The following is a 16,307-nucleotide window of genomic DNA, read 5'->3' on the forward strand; positions in this document are numbered from 1 at the left end:
TGCAAGTAATATTAGAATCAGCATGTGCAGGTCGTGTTAATTTTGATCAGGTTTGCAGGCACAAAGGACAGATTGTTAGTGATGAATATAAGAATTCACAACCTAGAGAGGTAAAAATTAGGTGTTTAACCGTATTGAATATAAAGTTTGCTGGGGGGTTTTTTTTATCACTTTTTTGTACATTTTAGAATGCGTTCTTGCCCACCATGCCTGAGGATATGACTATAGAAGCTATGGGCTGGACTGATTTTGAGAATCTAAAGTGGTATCGTAAGTGACAAAATCTCTTTTTGAACTTATTCACTAGTTTGAAAAATGTTTAACTATTAAATAATCATTGACAAATCCCTTTACTTTTCAGAGTGCCCCAATGGACATCCATGTGTTGTAGGAGAGGTTAGAAGTGATATTTTAATTTTCTTTTAAATTCACATATTTTAATTGCCATATATAGGAAACATGAGTTTGAACTACATGCAATACTGTTTTCTAATTGTAGTGTGGACTGCCGATGGAAACATCTCGCTGTATTGAATGTAATGTTGAAATTGGAGGACATGGCCACATGGCAGTTCATGGATTCAGCAATGCTATTAGGTAAGAACATTTCCATGCAAGTCAAATAAAGAATAGCCTTGTCTAAAACTAAGAAAGCCATGACAGATAAGCAACGCTTTAGTCTTCTGAACATTGAGATTTTTTGACATCAGTAATATTCGTTTGGTGTCTTCAATTTTTTTTCAGTTGTAGAAAGTGTATTCCTGTGGTAAGTGTGCAACAAAGACTGGCTCATGCATTTATTTTCATTCATGGGATATGGGTGTCGCTGGACATTAGGTATTCTGCTCCTGCAAGACAGTCCACTCAGCTGCCTTGATGATCATTGAAGCAATCATCTTAAGTATAGCTGTCAGATTTGAATTAGACAGTCTCATAGTTTGAAGGGATGACCATAGGGTTTGTAAAATAACACCACCCATTGTGTTATTTAATTGCGTCTTGTATTTAAATTCCATTTGTTCTGTCAACTATGAGATTTGTTAACTTTGTTAAAAAAGATGACTACAGCTTATCCCACCTGAAGGAACTTTTCCTTAGACCTAAACTGTGCCTCTCTTTATGAGGAATGTATTCTAGTCAATTTGTTTGGTTTATAGGACAGACAGAACACAAACGGGACATGTTCTCGGAGATGCAAGCAAAAGAGAAACAGTTGTTGCTCCTGATAGACAAATGTCCTCGGTTTCCTTTCTACTTATTCGTCTAATGACGCACACAGCTATGTTTCTAGGAACAATGCAAGATCTGCAGGTATTCGTTTAATAGTATTTTTGTTTTAGTTTAGTAGTGTCTAATATAATTATGCTGATCAGTTATATCAACACTGCCAACAAGTTTCTTCCCAGAATCTTCCATTAGGAAGGAAAATCTGAGGCAACTAAGGAGGTCTGTGGTTTTCAATCCTGGGAATGGATGAACTAAGAAAAAGACATGATTCATGTTTTTTTTCTACTTGTTATTCAAATATTTGCACATTTGTCTTCTATTTGGGGATCTTGAGCCTTTTCTTATGGCCTTACTCAGATTTTACACAGAGCCAAAGTTTCATATGTATTCAATAGTTGCAAGAGCTCCATATTTGGCATCAGAATATGCATTCTACAGATCCTTCTTCTAGGCCTAAATACATCGGTGGTGACCAGTAGAGAAATTGAATTGTATTTGTAGTCCCTTCAAATTCCTGCTTAGATCCAAAACAAGGCTGCCACAAGATAAAATGGAACTTGAGTGTTTCAGCTTTACAAATAAAAGCAATGTAACGGGGCATGCCAGTTTATATGTAATTATATAAAATGCTTAAGCTGTGAAAACTGGCAGTGATGCAGTGAGAACAGGCAGCGGAGCCATACTTCAAAAAAAAATGAACATAGGCTCAAAAATTAAGTAGAGGCAAATCTGGAAATAGAGGAAAATAGAAAGTAAATAAACAAGTAAAAGACTAGATAGAGCGAGTTTAATGTCCCTGAATTCACGACTGATTCTGGAGCCTGTGCCTGGTAACTCAGTGGGCAGTTCCTCTCTGAGCATAGTGTTCAGGATTGGTTTTGAGGTGAAAGTCCTCTTTTGACATCTCTGAAAGCGCAATCATGTTGTACAGTTTTTCTGTGATTTCTCTGCAATCTGGCATATTATCAACTCATGCACAGATGAACCTGCTAGTTACAATGTTAGAGAAGCATGCACATCCGTCAAATGAATTCAATTAAAAGATTAGCTGCTAAAAGAAAATTAATGTTTAATAAATTTAAGAGTATGGATAATTTTTTACGTGTTACTTCCTTCTCCGTAGTCAGTAGCACAAATTATAAAACCACAAGTTTCAAATCCAACGGCTTTTCTCTTGTGCCATATTGAAAAAGACATGGAACAACTCATGGGGTCACTGGGAAAGAGTGCTGATGAAACCGCCATAGTTATCCATCTCGCTCTCAGCCATCTCATTTGGCAAAAGCAGTGTAAGTACTAACTTTTTTTTAAATAGTAGCAAAATTAGTTTCGTGACTCAACCATTTTTGTGCATGTCACTGAAATACTATATCTTTTTCTTAAATATCCATGTTCTAGTGCCTCAGTCAGGAAGTGAAAGACTCTCCAGTAAACAGCAAAGAAATGTTTGGGAGAAAATGATTTTGCAAAATGTGATAACTCCTACAATGGAGGTGAGGTATTTATCTTTGTGCTTCTGTGTATTAAAGTAACATTTAAATAACTTAAAAGGTGGATATGCCGCTTTGGAGGAATTGATGATATATTTTTTTAAACATAGTATCACAAATATATTAAAAATCTATGTTTAACTGGCCATTTAAAGCCAACGTTCAAGTATTCGTGCTAGATCTAAAAAGGCAAATCCAAGTAATTGTTCCTTTGTGTAGACTCCTGCATCTTTTAAACTTGTGGGTTTCAATTGAGAAGACCACAGCATATAATCACCTTTTTTCCTCTAAAGATTTAACACAATATTACAAGCTGTTACCTTAAAGTGTCATCAGGAATGTAGTGGACATGTGTCAGATGCAAAACTGTTTTTAGGGTGGTACACCTTAATATGACTGATCCAATACACCCTTTGAAATCGCAAACGATTAGGAACAGGGGCAGATTTGGCAGCAGTCTATTGGATATGGATGTTTTTTTTTTCTCTAGCTTCAGAAGTTGTATACCATGTATGACAAATGTTGTATTCTACAGCTATTATGTAGCTGTGTTCATAAGGTGCATCTACTTAAACCCAGAAAGTCTTAATATCTGTGAATAGGCATTCCCTGAGCTCATTTACCTGGGCATCCCTTTGACAACCAAATGACCCAGGCTTCTTGTCAGCAGAGTTGTCAGCATCTTTCCCTAAATTAAACAGACAGTACTAAGACATAACAATCTTATAAAACCTCGCATTTGTAACATGATAGTACTGTAGACTGAGAAAAGATGTGCCTCTGTTTGCACTGAGAATGCTGCAATGCAGGTCAATCCTGCTCACAAGATATGATTAGATTGTGGCTTCCTTGGAAATAAAGGTATAAGTATTGTTGGTGGCAGTCTGGTTGACAAATTAATAGTTTGGGAAGAATATGAACCCAAAGCACAAACTTTTGGGAGAGGTCGAAACCTTTGAGTTCAAATGTTAATTAAGTGGAACAAAGACAGAAAAGGGACTTTTGTAGATGGTTTAATCATTTTATGAAATATGCATTCTTTTTATGTTTGTTTCTATTAAATTTGGAACATTGTTTAAGCCATGAATATTTGCATTCAAAGAGAAGAAACACGACACATGGTTGTAAGTGATTTAATAGGTTAAGTTTCTGCTTTGACATTGGTAGATTTTCTACACCTTGTAGTTTGGGTCAATGAGAATTCTGTCAGGAGAAGAATTTACATTAAGGAATGATGAAAATGTTTGCTTGTGTATAAATTTACTACTATTCACGGGAAACTACTCCAGAAACCGGCACTCCTGCGGCATCTGTACAAGAAGAGGAGCAACTGCAGCGATTGCAACAGCTATTGAGGCATCTCCCTGCTGAGCATTTTGAGAGAAGCATTTGCCCATGTTGCCCTTGTCAGACTACAGATCTTGGCTGAATGCATCTATCCCAAGTCCCAGTGTGGCTTCAAAACTAGAAGATCTACAATTGACATAATCTTCTCAGTCTGGCAGCTGCAAGATAAATGCCATGAACAAAGAAGACCCCTATGTATATTGCCTTCACCAATCTTACGAAGACATTCAACTATGTGAGAAGATATCTATTTAAGCTGCCGGAGAAAATTGGCTACCCACCATGGCGTGATCTCCTCTTTCCATGACAACATGATGGGCAAGGTCAGCTATGACAAGGCGATATGGGAACCATTTGAGATCCGCAGTGTGGTCAAACGGGGTTGTGTTCTGGCACTGACACTCTTTGGCATAACTCTTAGCTGCTGTCATATACCTTCAGGTCATCTACCAACAATGTCTACTTACACACCAGAACTGATGGAAAGCTGTTCAGCCTTGCTCACCTGAGATCTAAAACAAAGGTGCACCATGTCCTCATCAGTGATTTATTCCAAGTTGATGATGCTGCACTAACTTTCCATACTGAAGAAAACCCTCAGTGGCAAATGGACATATCATGCTTGTAAAGAGCTTGGTTTGACCATCAGTATTAGAAAGACAAACATCATGGTTTAGGATATTGCCATACTGCCATCTATCAGCATTGACAATGTGACACTGGAGGTTGTTGATAGCTTCATATATCCAGGCTCCACAATCAGAGCAATTTGTCATTTGGTGCTAAAATCCACGCACACATCACAGAAGCTGCAGCTGTTATGTTCAAGCTGAGTAAGAGAGTGTGGAACAACAGCAACCTGACTGAGAACACCAAACTGTTAGTCTATCAAAACTCTGTCCTCCGTGCACTCCTGTACATGGGTGAGACCTGTACAACATATGCTAAGCAAGGGAAAAGGCTGCATAGTTTCCATCTTTGCTGTCTCAGACATATCCTCAGCATCTCTTAACAGGACAAGGTCAGTAATTCAAAGGTCCCAGAACATCCCAATTCCATCAACCCAAGCCAACAACGTCTGCTCTGGCTTGACCATGTTCACCAGACAGGTGACAGCTGTATACCCAAAGTCCATCTATACGGTGAATTCGCCACTGGGTCATGATTGCCTGGGCGTCCATACCTCCGCCACAAGGACACCTACAGGCAAGATATGAAGATGGCAGATATTGACAGTGGCAACTCGGAGACAGTCACTGATGGCTGTGACCTCTGGGAGCTGATTGTTTGGAAGGGCGTTGGAAGAGGTGAGCAGAAATGAAAAGTTCAGCTGGCTGAGAAGAGGGCCCAGAGAAAACAGATGAGCAAACCACGCACCTTCTCTGCCCACTGTCTTCCTCTGCAGCAAATGCAGCAGAGACTGCCATCTCAGAATGGGGCTCCTGAGCCACACCAAGTGATACTTAACACAGAGTGGACAACCATTGTACAAGCTATCATTTTATGAGATGGAAGGCTGCCACTATTCTGAAGTAATTCATTGACTGAAAAGCCCTGAGGAGAAAAAGACACTTTGTAAATGTACATTGTTCTGTTTTGACTTTTCTGCATGCTTTTCTTTTTAAAAAAAATTAAAATTACTAAAAGTTTCACCAAGAAATTTGCATGTAGATATGTGGGAAGCCAATTGAAACTTGTCATCATTTCACTTCTGCAACTTTATTTTAACAGAACATGGATAGAAAGCTTGTGGATATTAACAGCCAAATAAGTCAGGATCAGAGAATATGTTCAAATCCTATTGTCAAAATTGTGTATGGAGACCCCCAAACATTCCTTAAACTACCCCAAGCAAATGCGCTGTACTGTTCTACCATATGGAGCTGCCGGAAAAGAATTTCCATTGAACATTTGCGACACATAGTGGAACATAAGGATGGAAAAGATGCTGTCCCCATCCTGTGGCAGTTTCTACAAAAGGTATTTGGTGCAGCTTGTTTAATGGTCCTGTATATATATTCTGGTAAAGTTTTGTTTCTTTTATCAATTGAAAGATGGACTAGTTCCACAGTAATGACGTCCCCCACCATCAAGAACATAAAAATCTTACAAGGATGAGAGAAAAGCTTGGTGTAAGCTGAAAGAATCTAATTGCTAAGTGAACACACTTCTTCAGTAAATAGGTTAGCTCAGTTGGCTGGATGGCTGGTTTGTGATGCAGAGCGACGCCAACAGCGTGGATTCAATTCCCATACCGGCTGAGGTCATCCATGAAGGCCCCTCACCTGAGATGTGGTGACCCTCAGGTTAAACTCACCGCCGGTCGTGTCTCTCTAATGAGAGAGCAGCCCATGATCCTCTGGGACTACGGTGACTTTCACTTCATTTATAAAACTGTTTGCATAGAACAAAAGATGAATGCTAACTAGCATGAAATTCCCTTACTCCTTTCAAGGATAATTCTAAAAATCTGTGACTTCTTGGAGACTAATACTTTCCTCTTTTTTTTTGTAAAATTGTGCATTTAATTATCAAAGTCCTGGGCCAAAATCCCTCCCTAACACCTGTGGGTGTACCTTCTCAAGGGCAATTAAGGATGGGCAATAAATGCTGGCCTAGCCAGCGATGCTTGAGCCTCATGAATGAATAAAAAGTGTGGCAAGTATTTTCAACATTTGCTTTGCCCAAAAAATTGAGGAGGAGACCATAGAACTTTTAGCCAAGTCCCAGGCTGCTTCACAAATGGAAATGGATACCAAACCTGAATAGTGTTATTGAGAAAATGGAAATATTTGTTGTTAGGATGCATTTTGAGAAGGTTTTTGTGGATTGAGAAAGATGTGGAGAGAGAACAGGACTGAGGCTGCTAAAAGCTGTATTATCAGTGATGAGGTAGCGATGACATGGCTAAGATTGAAGTGAGAAAAGCAGAAAGGAGGGATTAGAGGATTGGAGTAAGGTGTGGAGGGATTTATAAATGGCCATACTGATTTAAACCAGTGAAGTGAAGACTGAAGGAATGTATGAATGGGAGTTGGTGTTTAGCTGGGTACAAGTGACAGTGTTTTAGATGTGTTAGAGTTTATGGAGGGATGAGTTAGAGATGCTGAGAAGGAGAACGTTGGAATAATCACCTGAAAGTAACAAAGCAAGGATTTGAGTACAAATGTTTAATTATTTGTAACATTATAGTATAGTACATATTAATTGGGATATTCCAAGATCAAATTTCATGATGTTTTCTCTGTTCATGTTGGTATTAACAGCACAAATCTTCCTCAAGTGTGAAGTAGTGAACTGTAATTTGCAAATGCAAGTTGTATTGTAGGTAAAATCCATAGCATTTCTGTAACCTGTTAACAATCTCATAATATGCAGGAAGCTCAGTTAAGGTTGGTGAAGTTCCTGCCAGAAATATTGGCACTCCAGTATGACTTGGTGAAACGATTTCAGAATGCAACTGACGTACCTGCGCAATCTGTTCATGAGTTTCTTCAGAACTTTAGCCCAGGTAATGAATTATCTTTTACAAAGCAGCTCAGACTTAAGTCCTTCCTGAATAAAGTATCCGTCCTTATTCCAACACATGGTTTGGTTTTTTTCCAGAGCCTGTAAAGCGTACATTTGCATCCCGAATATCATGTTTCCTATATGTGTGGAATCAACTTCGAACATTCCTTCTAACTAATGGTGAGTGTTACCTGTATTTATAACATCTACATTAACTACAAAATGAATTTTTAGCTAATTGCCTCCTCAAAATAAATAAAATTAATCCAAAAAGTTTTTTGATACAAGGTAAGTATAAAAAACAGAATATTGTACTTTTATCACTTTTGTATTGTAATAATATGGGCAGGATACATTTCTGATCAAAGTTTAGGATATCAGTCAATTAAATATTCCAGGTAGAGCAGGGCACCCAAACAATGGCTCATGGACCATTTCTTGCCCCTGAGCCCCTGCCATCTGGCCCACCTAGTCCATTCGGTCCTGTTTGCATTTCTTTCTTGTTGGTTTGTTCTCTTTGAAGTTTCAGATACTACAGGTGTGGTGCAAAATGCCTAAATCAGAATTTAAGACACTTTATAAATAAATGCAAGTCCTATCATGACCAGAGCATCACAAAGTGCTTTACAGCCAGTGCAATATTTTTGTGTAGTCATTGCTGTAATGTAGTCGATTTGAAATTGTAGAATTCACTTGTGTGGTCAGTGGCTGAAGCAAAAAGCATTGTTACCTATTTGAGCACAGCAAGGTCCCATCAGCACCAATGTGATAATGACCAGATAACTTTTTTTGGTGATGCTGGTTGAGGGAAGAATATTGGCCAGAATACCCAGTCACCTTGGTGACCTGCTCTTTTTCGGAATAGTGCCATGGGATCTTTTACATCCACTTGAGAGGGGTGAAAGATGACACCTCTGATTGTGCAGTACTCCTTCAATGACACTGGAGGGTCAGGCTGGATTTGAGTTTGTAACCTTCTGACTAGGAGGTGGGAGTGCTATCAAACTGAGCCACAGCTGACACTAATCTGTTACAATTTTATATGTTTTATCCATGACTTGTAATCGATGCAAACCAATGGGAGCATTGATTTATTCTTTATATGGCTTCTAAGACACCATAGCATATGTCTAAGTGGCCTGCAGGAACACAACAGTTTGGGTATTCCTGAGGTGAATGACCTCAATGAAAATACTGAAGGCATTCAAAAGATGCTAAAAAGCCATGTACCAGGATTTCAGTCTTCAGGCTGCATACGTGCTTCTTGAATAAAGTATCATTATTATTTCAACATTTTTAATTCTGAAGAATTTGTTTGACCAGTCACTATTTTACAGGTGCAATTAAGATTCCTGAGGAATACTGTGCTTTGGATTTGGACATGCAGAACTGCAGGCTTGAAGTTCTGCTTCCCCGTCGACAGAATCTTGGCTTATGCTCGACCGCATTAGTTAGCTACCTTATCGCTCTTCAGAATGACTCTGTTTATACAGTGGAGAAGTACACCAGCAAATCTACACCGTGAGTTTATTTCTTGGTGCTTCCTAATTCTCATGGTATTTATATTAATGATCTAATAACAGGAGCTGCCTACTAAAGTAAATGGTTGTGTTTCCTTCCAGCTTTTTCTTACCTTGTGTTTCAAATTTTCATTTTCCTTGCTTGAAAATAGAAACTGAATATCAGAAACCCCAAGCCCCAGGAAGAATTTTTTTTTAAATTTATATGGATTTGCGAGTTGGAGTGAATTACTGGGGGCAATTTATGCTTGTATAGGAACTGTAGTGTAAAACACAAGGGCCTTCCTGTGCCTAAAATTTGCAAATCATGAACATTTAGCATAAGTCTGGCCATTTCCCAATCAGTATGATCTCAGAAATATAGAAAAGAAAAAGGACCCTCCAATTTGGAACTAATTTGTGAAAATTTGATAATAGCATTGGGAGGTCACAGTGAAAAAGGTGCCCAGAATGTCAATGTCTGTGTTTCATGGAGTAAAGATTAAAAACTCAAATCTGCGTATCAAAAGTCAGTTGTACCCTTTGTGTACGCGAATATGTAGCACAATTAAAAACTCTTAGCCATAAGGGTTTCCTTCCATCACTGTGTCCCCATCAATCATTCAAACATATAAATTAACGTTTTCAGTCTTGTGTACATCTTACAAACTACATAATTCTTGAACTTTATAGATACTCAATCAGTCCACCGGATGTAGCTGACTTGCACGTAATCAAGTACGAGGTCGGGAGAGACCTGATTCCCCTCATTTCATCTAACTGCCAATACACTATGGAAAAAGGAGGGGAAACAGTGTTTGAGTATGACTTGAGGAGAATTGAACAGCAACTTACCAACAGATTCTTGAAAGGAAAGCCACTTATAAGCTTAACAGTAAGTCAAAATAGGGACTATAAATGAGACTGGTTCTTAAAACTACAGTTTTGTAAATATATCTACATAGACTAAGTCACTCATCAACTGTGAGGACCATACTCATGGTAATAGACCTTGTGAATTATATTAGTATGATGTTCTACATAGAAACCCTTTTTCTTCAATTTTTCAGGGAATACCAACTCTGATTTACAGACAAGACAGAAATTATGAAAACATATTCAAAGATGTGAAGAACAAGCTCCCTCAGGTACTCATTACTTTTATGTTTCAGGTGGGCTAGAAGGATAGTCTTGCACAGAAAATGCTGGAAATACTCAGGTGAGGCAGCATCTGTAGAGCGAGAAGCAGAGTTGATATGTTAAGCCAACGACCTTGCATTCGAACTCAAATTAGTTAGGGATTTAACACTTTCTGAGCAAGAAAGGAGCTGGGAAGGAAGAAGGCATAAAAGGGAAGGTACAGTGGAAGGCAGAAGGGATTAAATGACAAAGGGGATGATGGTGCATTGTAAAAGTGGGTGGTAATGGAACAGATAAAGAAACAAAAGATGGTTCCATGGGAGGCGTAAGCCTTGCACATTGTTGTCTTTCTCTTTGTACCAAAGTTTGAATCTAACCCTGAATAGAATAGCTACCTAAAATAAGTCTCTGAACCATTTAGGAATGGTTTTCAAGTATTGTTTTTAATTGCTATGCGTTCATATTGTGTCAGTGCTCTAGGTGTGATTTTTTAAATTTTTTTCTTATTTTGCACTCAAGCACCATTTATTGAGTAGACTATGGAAGACTATGCCAAAAGACATTATTTAGTAAGGCACAGAAGATGAGGAAAGGCAATGAAATGCTCTCAATTTAGAATTATGTTGAAAATAGTTTACCTGAACAAATTCTACAATCACAGCAGTTGGATATGACGTTTTCAAAATTCTATTTCCTGCTTAAGAGGCTTCACTGATGTAACAAAATAGTATATTGGTGAGAATGAGGAAAATGGAATACCAATAGACTTCAATCCCATTCTTTCCCTCCCAAATAAAAGGTGCTCTAATGTTGTCCAATTTATAGTATATCCTTCATCCAGTTTCCTGTCAGCCCATCTTCATATCACCCAATGTTTTCCCTTTTAGGAATTACTGCCAAACTCAATTATTAATGCCATAAGTGGTGAACTGCAGTCGTACAGTGACATATGTGAAGCGTTCACTGCTGTGGAAATTACTTTAGGATTTTTAGCCATGTCAGGCGGGGACCCTAATCTACAGCTGGTGGTCTACTTGAAGGAGGTTTTGCAAATGGAAGATCAAATGGCACCTCATGTAATGGAAGTAAGTACATGTTTATCCTGACTGCATAATAGGTTGCTCTGGATCTCATGTTAATCAATAGGTTGCTCTGGATTTCTTCTGTTAATTTAACACAGACTGTGTTTTTTCTCCCCTTGATCCCTTTAAGAATTATCCCTATTACTACTAAATCTACACCATAAATTGGTTTCCACTTTCTTCTTATCCGTAATTGGCAATGATGTGTATAATGCACGTCAGTAATATTCAAGCCCATTCTTGCTGATGATCAGCATTTCTTGGGTGAGGTGTCAGCTTGACTCAGTTGATAGCACTTTCATCTTTTGAGTCAGAGGTAGTGGGTTCAAGACCCACTTTGTCATTTAGGCAAATAATTCAACACAACTTTGAGGGAGAATTGTGGTACTCGGGACAAAAGTAGTTTGTTCCATACTAAGCCAGACACCACCTTACAAAGATAAAGTACTGCAGATGTTGGAAACAAGACATCTCCTGCCTGTTCAGATGATTTGAATGAATATCAAGATCCCATGGCATTAATTGAAGAAAGCAGAGAATTTGCCAGGTATCCTGGTTAAGATTCATACCGCTCAGTCAGCACCACAAAAAACAAATTAACTGGTCATTCATCAAATTTCTATCATGTGACCTGGCTGCAAAGAAATTGCCTACTGCCATTACCTATATAACAATGGTGGCTCCACTTCAAATTCATTCATTGTGTGTTAAGTGGTTAACCATCTTTGAGATAAGTGCGAAGGTACTATCTAAATTCAAGTTGTTAAAACCTATCTTTATTTAGAGTTAACAGTGATAGTGTCCACTGTAAATTTTATCCAGATTTGCTATTGAAAATCAGATTTTGAATGATGGTGTCTGTGCTAAGGGAGCTATTTTGATTATGTAAGATTTCAGTAACAAGGGATGATTTTATTTTTTGAAAAAAACTTTTCCAGTATTTGCTTTGTCTTCCCATTCACACTAAAGATCATCAGCTGACTCCTTCCTAATGGTACCTTGTATTTGGACACAAATAGATCAACAAGAGCAACAGGATAGATTCTGCTATCAATTTTGCCCTTCATGCAACAAAATGCCCCTCTTTTGTACCCTCTTTTTAATAACTGAATTGAGAATGATACCTCACAATGTAGGAAATCCAGGGGAGAATCCATCTTCTATCATTGGGACACAGTATGCTCACACATCATCATTGGAACATCATGCATTGTACTACTATAGAAATGTATTGTTAGCAGGCTTGTTCAACTTTTATATTTGTTGTTTAAAGCTGTTCACATGAAGTGTTTGGTTCTATGAGAACAGTAAGTACAAGTGTTGTTAATACATGTTAACTACTTTTTTTTTACTCTAGGTATTAAAGAGGTGCAGCTTAAAACACATCCAAGCACTTTGGCAACTCCTTTCTGCAAGAAAATCAGAATTCTCCCTACGTCTGAAGAGGGTATGAATTAGAAATGTTACCAACAAGAATCTTTTTATTTTTCTCGGGGTGTGGGTGCTGCAGACCAGGTTATATTTATTGTCCAATCCCTAGTTCCCCAGAAAAGGTGGTGACTAGCCTTCTTGAAATACTGCATTTCTTGTTCTGGAGTTCCTATCAAGGTTTTTGGTAGGGTGTTCCAACATTTTGACCCAGTGACAACAAAAGAATGGTGGTGTATGTCCAAGTAGGATGATGTGTGACTTGAAGGGCATTTTGAAGATGATGGTGTTCCTCTGTTCTTATTGGTAGAGATGGTGGGCATTGAGAAGTGCTGGCTGCAGAAGTAACCTTGATGAGTTCCTGCTGTGCACTCAAGTAGATAGTACATATAGCAGTCATAGTGAGTGTGTGATGGAAGAAATCAATATTGAGTTCAGTGATACTGATTTGAGAACTGTTGATGCTGGACATTGCTGGCCTTCTTGAGTATTTTTACACCTGCACGCACCATTACATGCACTAATAAATGTACATAATTGTGTATGACTGTGGATATTTTATTATTCTGTAATAACATTGTATGTGTTTTATGGTCTGTTTTCAGTTAAAATATAATATTCAACTGTGTTATCAAAAAGAAAGCATTGAAATTAAATGTGGGTTAATGAACGATTGACTATAATAGCTACACAGCAGCTGGTTAACTTTGGTGATTTCCCCTCATCTGCTTGACTCATGGATTCAGCCAGGCCGCATTGTGGAGGGGTAGGGTTAAGGCTATAAACCTCCCCACAAGAAGACCAGCATAATCTTGGGAGTAGTCACTCTTCTGTCCCGCTTGCTACTGCATGGTTAGGTTCAGAGCAGTATTTGGTAGTGCCTGGAGATGGACTTCCTGGTATCTTCTTGGAAAACTAAGTGTGCACAGCACCAGGAAATCTAATGATAAGCAATATTTGAGGTGCTTGTCCTCCAGAAAAAAATAATGGCTAAATTGTTAAACAACCAAAGGCATGATAGTTTACAGAGAAATGTTAATATTCAGAGGATTTTTACATGATTTTATACAAAGGGACTTGGGTGTGATTAGAAGATTTTAAGGTTCAGGAGACATCCCAAACTACAAGAGGAAATTTTGAGAAGTGTTTTATATAATAGTTCTTTTAGTTGAGATTTTTCAGTTCTAATGGGAGCTTTGTGTACCGCACATCACTTGCTTATGATGGCCAATGCTCAGGGCATACATTAAAATCCCAATATACTTTGCCACAACAGTACTGAGTTTGGGTTCAGTCTTCACACTGTAGAGTTGCTGATCTGTACCTCTGTGGGGAGGAACTGGGTAGATGCAAGGTATTTCCCTGCAAAGGGAGTGTTTAACCCCAGGCCATTGTTACATGTCTTCTAGCAGTATTATTCGATTGGCATTGACTGACATCTGGGAGTAGGGTGAGCCAACTAACCTCTAAGCACCATATGTTGTGAAGAACAATGGGATGAAGAGGAATATTATTTAAATAAAGTAGATACTACAGGGTTACAGTCAAGATAAGTTACTGTAAATTTATCAAGAAATTATTTGGCATTTAAGTATTAGAAACATCAAGGGCCAGTGTGCACCATAAAATGTTGAGTAATTAGATAATGCTGCAGTACAGATTAAAAAATGAATGATAGCTCTGTAAAGTCCATACTTACTCATACCGCACAGTTACAGCTGTTTAACTTGATTAATTCCCAATGGGGAAACCTTTCATAAGATCAGAGGGACAGAAATGTACCAAAGGGCCAATTCTTCATTATTTCTGTGTGTATTTTCAGGATCCTTTCTCAGGAATTCGAGATGAATATAAAAAGGACCTCAGTACGGAGGAAAAGAAACAGTTGCGTACCTTCTTCATACAAGCAAGTGTAGATGCATTTATACTGGAACTGCATGAAATGTTGACACTGAAATGCAAAATTGTTCAACCATCGGAATCTTTAAACTCATTGTGGAGGTATTGTACCTATAAATCGCCTCATCATGCCAAAACTTCTTTGTCAGTTTTTCAGTGGACCATTGAACTGTAGTAAAATACAGTCTAAAGTAGTAGAATATAATATTGATAGCTACAAGCCATGCAGTTTGTCATTTATTCATGTACACAGGATGTCTCATGAAGCAAATTCTGGATTTGCCTAATCTTGATGATGCAAAATTCTGTTAATCACATTTTGACAAGGTGGTGGTAATTTGGTCATGTGTCAGGGTTTACCAAAATCTACCTTCTGACCATGACACCTAGGAACTACTTTACCAGCAAAACCAATGTCTCTTAAATCAAATTTTCGAAACAGCAGCTATAGAACTTCTAGCGTCAATTTATGTTGTTTATTGTGTAATGTTTACATAAGTATTGTTCTGCAGACAAGGGTATTAGAGCAAGTCAAGTTGCTCTCTTTTATAAGTAGTCTGTCAATAGTGTCAGTCAATATGGGCATAGAAAAGTCATGATCTACACCATTCAGATATTAAAAGGATGGACTGGTAGTGAATGAGTGGGATAGTGAAGGCTTTGAAGTCAGATTGGTGAGGAAGGGAGAGAGAAGAGGTTCTCTTCATATTTCTTAATTCAAAGCAACTTGAACTCTTTTTTTAAAAAGTTGAAAAACCTCATTTGTTTTCCAATATCTAAAGCTCATTTTTGTTTGTTTTTCAGTTTGAAAGATTCACTGAGAATTATTATGGATATGAAGGAGGTGGATATTTTGCCAGAACTTGATGATCTTTTCCCAGCCGAAATTTTATTGTCAAAGAGTGTGGCAACCTGGAAAGCAGCTGTGACTTTCAAACGGGAACGATTACAAGTTTCAAGATAATTTTGAAGAGCCATTTAGACAAAATCTTTGTTTCACAGCGATAAATATATAATATTTGGTGTATGTGCTTGGCTGAGGAGCCAATGGTGCGAAGCTACCATCCGTGGGATTATGACTGAACGCCTCCAAGTCAGAGTCCCGCCTAAAAGTAACGATACCCTTGCGCCGTGGATCACAAAATAGAGATTGTATAAAAATTAGGGATTTTTTTAAAAAAGAAATTAGAAACTATGTTTCTACTTATCACTGAAGCAATGATTTATGAAAGACTGTCAGATATAACTGCCTTTGTTTAGCACCTGAACTTACTTTGAAGAGATGTTTGAAGTTTACAAAATACAGATTACATTATTAAAACTTCAGTCAGTCATTGCTTATCTTGGTGTCTTAGTCTAAGGTCAATTAAGCATTGTAACGCATCATGAAATTACAGTTTTCCTCTGCATATACATTTATCCAAGTACGGGTGTTAGAATATATTCTGTCTGCTATAACAAAAAATGTACCCAACCTTCTCTATTCATTGAGGTGCCTTTATGCTAAAAAGCTGCTTAAAAATGTGAATGTTGGGTTTCTGTAATGAAGCCATATTTGAATAAAGATTTACAAGTTTTTTTAAAAGCTGTTCAGTAAATTTTGAAAACATAATGTTTGCTTTTAATTTTAGGTCTTGCTGTAAGTTTTTACTAAAATTAAATAAAGCGTGTTAATTAAAAAAAAA

At 37.9% G+C, this 16,307-nt stretch overlaps 1 protein-coding gene across 3 annotated transcripts in view; it reads left to right on the forward strand.

The window, feature by feature from the left end:
- LOC121293857 (E3 ubiquitin-protein ligase rnf213-alpha-like) overlaps positions 1-16,307 on the forward strand; it is a 158,988-nt gene extending 142,681 nt beyond the window's left edge. For all 3 annotated transcript variants that reach the window (XM_041217270.1, XM_041217273.1, XM_041217271.1), the window contains exons 53-68: positions 189-270; positions 362-396; positions 500-597; positions 1,158-1,311; positions 2,351-2,516; positions 2,626-2,720; positions 5,796-6,044; positions 7,443-7,575; positions 7,671-7,754; positions 8,912-9,095; positions 9,767-9,968; positions 10,144-10,221; positions 11,101-11,298; positions 12,653-12,742; positions 14,546-14,724; positions 15,427-16,307. In XM_041217270.1, coding sequence (XP_041073204.1) covers positions 189-270; positions 362-396; positions 500-597; positions 1,158-1,311; positions 2,351-2,516; positions 2,626-2,720; positions 5,796-6,044; positions 7,443-7,575; positions 7,671-7,754; positions 8,912-9,095; positions 9,767-9,968; positions 10,144-10,221; positions 11,101-11,298; positions 12,653-12,742; positions 14,546-14,724; positions 15,427-15,586 — 2,187 coding nt within the window. In that variant the 3' untranslated portion in view covers positions 15,587-16,307. The remainder of the gene's footprint in view (positions 1-188; positions 271-361; positions 397-499; positions 598-1,157; positions 1,312-2,350; positions 2,517-2,625; positions 2,721-5,795; positions 6,045-7,442; positions 7,576-7,670; positions 7,755-8,911; positions 9,096-9,766; positions 9,969-10,143; positions 10,222-11,100; positions 11,299-12,652; positions 12,743-14,545; positions 14,725-15,426) is intronic.

The sequence above is a fragment of the Carcharodon carcharias genome, chromosome 22, assembly GCF_017639515.1.
Source record: "Carcharodon carcharias isolate sCarCar2 chromosome 22, sCarCar2.pri, whole genome shotgun sequence".
In the NCBI taxonomy this organism is placed as follows: domain Eukaryota; kingdom Metazoa; phylum Chordata; class Chondrichthyes; order Lamniformes; family Lamnidae; genus Carcharodon; species Carcharodon carcharias.